The following is a 3071-nucleotide window of genomic DNA, read 5'->3' as shown; positions in this document are numbered from 1 at the left end:
ATAATTACAATGGTAAATTATTATTACAAATAAATTAAAAAGGATATATATAAACAATTATATTTTTTATGTGTAAGTTCTAAAAAAAAAAAATTGAACACGGTGCGTTTTCTTTCTATCTATGATAAACATTTATTAAAAGGAATTGTGCATTATATATTATATTACACTTATATATTTTTTTTTTCGTGTTTGACTTATTTTTATAAATTCCGTAATTTGGAGTATAATTTTATAAATGACTACAATAGATTTCCTTACCTTTTTCTTTATATATATATATTATAATTTTAGCTTATTTTTGATATATTATATATATAGTCTGTTTTCTCGTTTGTATTCTAATGAATTTTAGGTTTTCTTTCTTTAAGGTTATTTAATTATAATATATTTGCCTTATTGATATTTTTATATGAATTACAACAAAATTTACATGTCACTGTATACATAATAATTTTGCAGTAACGATTGTTTTATGTTGTATTACAGTGGTCCATTTCACAAAAAATCTTATGCTGCGTCGTATCCTATATTATATGAATTAAATTCATTATGTACATTTCCACCAAATAATATTTCATTTCCTTCATCGCCATGCAAATTGTTGTTTTTTCTTCTACTAATTCCGTGTAACGCCCAATTTATCCATCTTCTAGCAGGGGTAAACTAATATAGAAGAATAAAATATAAATACATTTCAATATTTAAAAGTATTATTATTTTAATTATATAGAGAGACATAGTAAACATATTTCTGTTAAAATATTTTAACAATTTTGAATAAAAATTGTATTTACTTTATATATTAATACTAAAAGATTAGTTATTCCAGCTATTGCTACCAGAGCATGTGATGCGCTTTGAATTATAGAACGTTCTGATTGATTGCTTGGTACTGGAATAACGGGATCTGACATAATTTCTTCTGGTGGGCTACAATCTATAATATTTATAGGAGTTTTAGATGATAAATCTGGTAATTCATATTTGTTTTCATTGGAAATATATTTCTCATAAGATTCTTTAAAATTCTTTACTGGAAGACAGGTACGCATATTGGTGTTTGTAATCGTATTATTTGGACAGTAATGCTTATGCATATACCTATATGAATATACACATTCTTTGATAAATTTTTTACAAGAGCATATAATAGAATCAATATTATTGGTTAATATTTGTTGAATAACATCAATATTATAAATAAATGTATATAACATTACTAAAATTTTTGTTTCAGAGAAGCCTTCAGGGAGTGTAAAAGTAGAACATTTAGGCTTACTATATTTATCCTCTATTAGCTTACATGATGCCTGAAAAATACTGTTAATAATAGTATCAGTAATATAATCATCCTTTATTCCATAATATAACCAATAAAATATATTGTAACCGTGATTATTAAAATCGTCCCCCGATTTATCACTATTATATAGGTTCCTCAAATTTCTTAAAAGTTTCATATATATATGATTTTGTTCGTTTGCAGAGCAATCGATATAAGTACTATAAGCATTGCATAATGAAGAAATATCAGTCACATCACTCTCTTTTACAGCTTCATCAAATTCATACTTTTTCCAGATTTCTTCTAAAAAGGGATACTTGAAGTAAAATAAAAAATATGTAAATACGTATATAATATTTTTAATGAATACAAATTTCATGATAAAAAAATAATAATAATATAATAACATATAATATCTTATATGTAATTATTGTGTATATTAATAAGCATACATTCGTCATCAATTTTGAATGTTCCATTGCCCAAATAAAAATCAATAATGTAACAATTACTAATATAAGTAAATGTGAATATATATATACATAAAAAGTAATTAGAATAAAATAAAATATGCTCAGTTATTATACAAAATAAATTAAAGATAAATCTATATATTAATAAGTAAATATTCCCTAATCATTTTAAGGTATATTTCATGACAGCACTATTTATGTAATGCATTAAAAAGAATTAATTATATATTATTAAGTAATATATTATTTAATATTATATATGAAAGAAATTATTTATTGAGTCTATATAATTAAATGGAATTATGGTAATTATATTATCAATAAAGAATAAATTAAAATTATTTGTAATTTTTTATATATCTTTTAATGTATTATTGAATACATAAATATAAACTGTTACATTAAATATAAATTATTACTAGTAAAAACAATTAATACATTATTATGATATCTTTTTAATGATTAATTATTCTAATAGCTTTACATTAGATGATGTTATATATTATTATATATTTTAATAAAATATAATATATTATTATACATGAAAAAGGTAAAAAATATACATAATTCAAAATAAATGGTTAATCATAAATACGCTATTATTCATATATTATATATTTCCACTTATAGAATATATGAGTTATCATTTAATTCTTATAATTTAAAATTTAATTCTTATAAATATCATACCTTTCAAACATATGCTAATGTTTAACAAAATTCCTCATCATTTTTTCACATGCAGAAACCATAGATTTATGGTTACATTATTATTACAAATTTCCTTATGGAATATTAACTCTGATTTTTTTAATATAACTAATTGTACAAAAATATATTAAATGTATAATAATAAGGGATGTATAATAATATTAATATAAATTTTATATAAAATGATTTTTGAAATTAGTGTAATTGAAAAATTTGTTTTTAATATTATTAAAAAAATTATTTAAATGAATATATTAATAAAATAACATAAATAAACATACAATCCATTTTTCATTTAGAATATATATACATATTTTTTTTTATGAATTTTTATTTTTATCTAATGATTGGAACAATGTTCTTTAGATCAAATTATAAAAAAACATAAATAATAAAATTTTATCTATTTTATAGCCTATTACTATGCATTTGTTGTTTGAGTAAAATATGTTAAATAAAATGAACTTTGAGAAATATAAATTTTGCTTGCAGCACATTATAATTGACCCCATATAATTATGAATATAATTATTATTCTATATTGAAAAATAAAAAGATCAAAATCTTCTATCAGTAATGATAGAATTTGTTTTTTTATT

At 20.1% G+C, this 3071-nt stretch overlaps 1 protein-coding gene across 1 annotated transcript; it reads right to left on the bottom strand.

Moving 5' to 3' along the window:
- Positions 1 to 767: 767 nt before the first annotated feature.
- Positions 768 to 1667, bottom strand: PCYB_003000 (hypothetical protein; the record flags this gene model as incomplete). The annotated part of the gene is made up of 2 exons (XM_004227721.1): positions 768 to 1246; positions 1283 to 1667. 2 exons carry the CDS (start codon positions 1665 to 1667, stop codon positions 768 to 770), a joined length of 864 nt encoding a protein of 287 aa, XP_004227769.1.
- Between the last annotated feature and the right edge of the window lie 1404 nt (positions 1668 to 3071).

The sequence above is a fragment of the Plasmodium cynomolgi genome (genome assembly GCF_000321355.1).
Source record: "Plasmodium cynomolgi strain B DNA, scaffold: 0208, whole genome shotgun sequence".
NCBI lineage: Eukaryota > Apicomplexa > Aconoidasida > Haemosporida > Plasmodiidae > Plasmodium > Plasmodium cynomolgi.
Note: the sequence above shows the minus strand (reverse complement) of the source record. Positions and strands in the feature narration are given on the sequence as shown.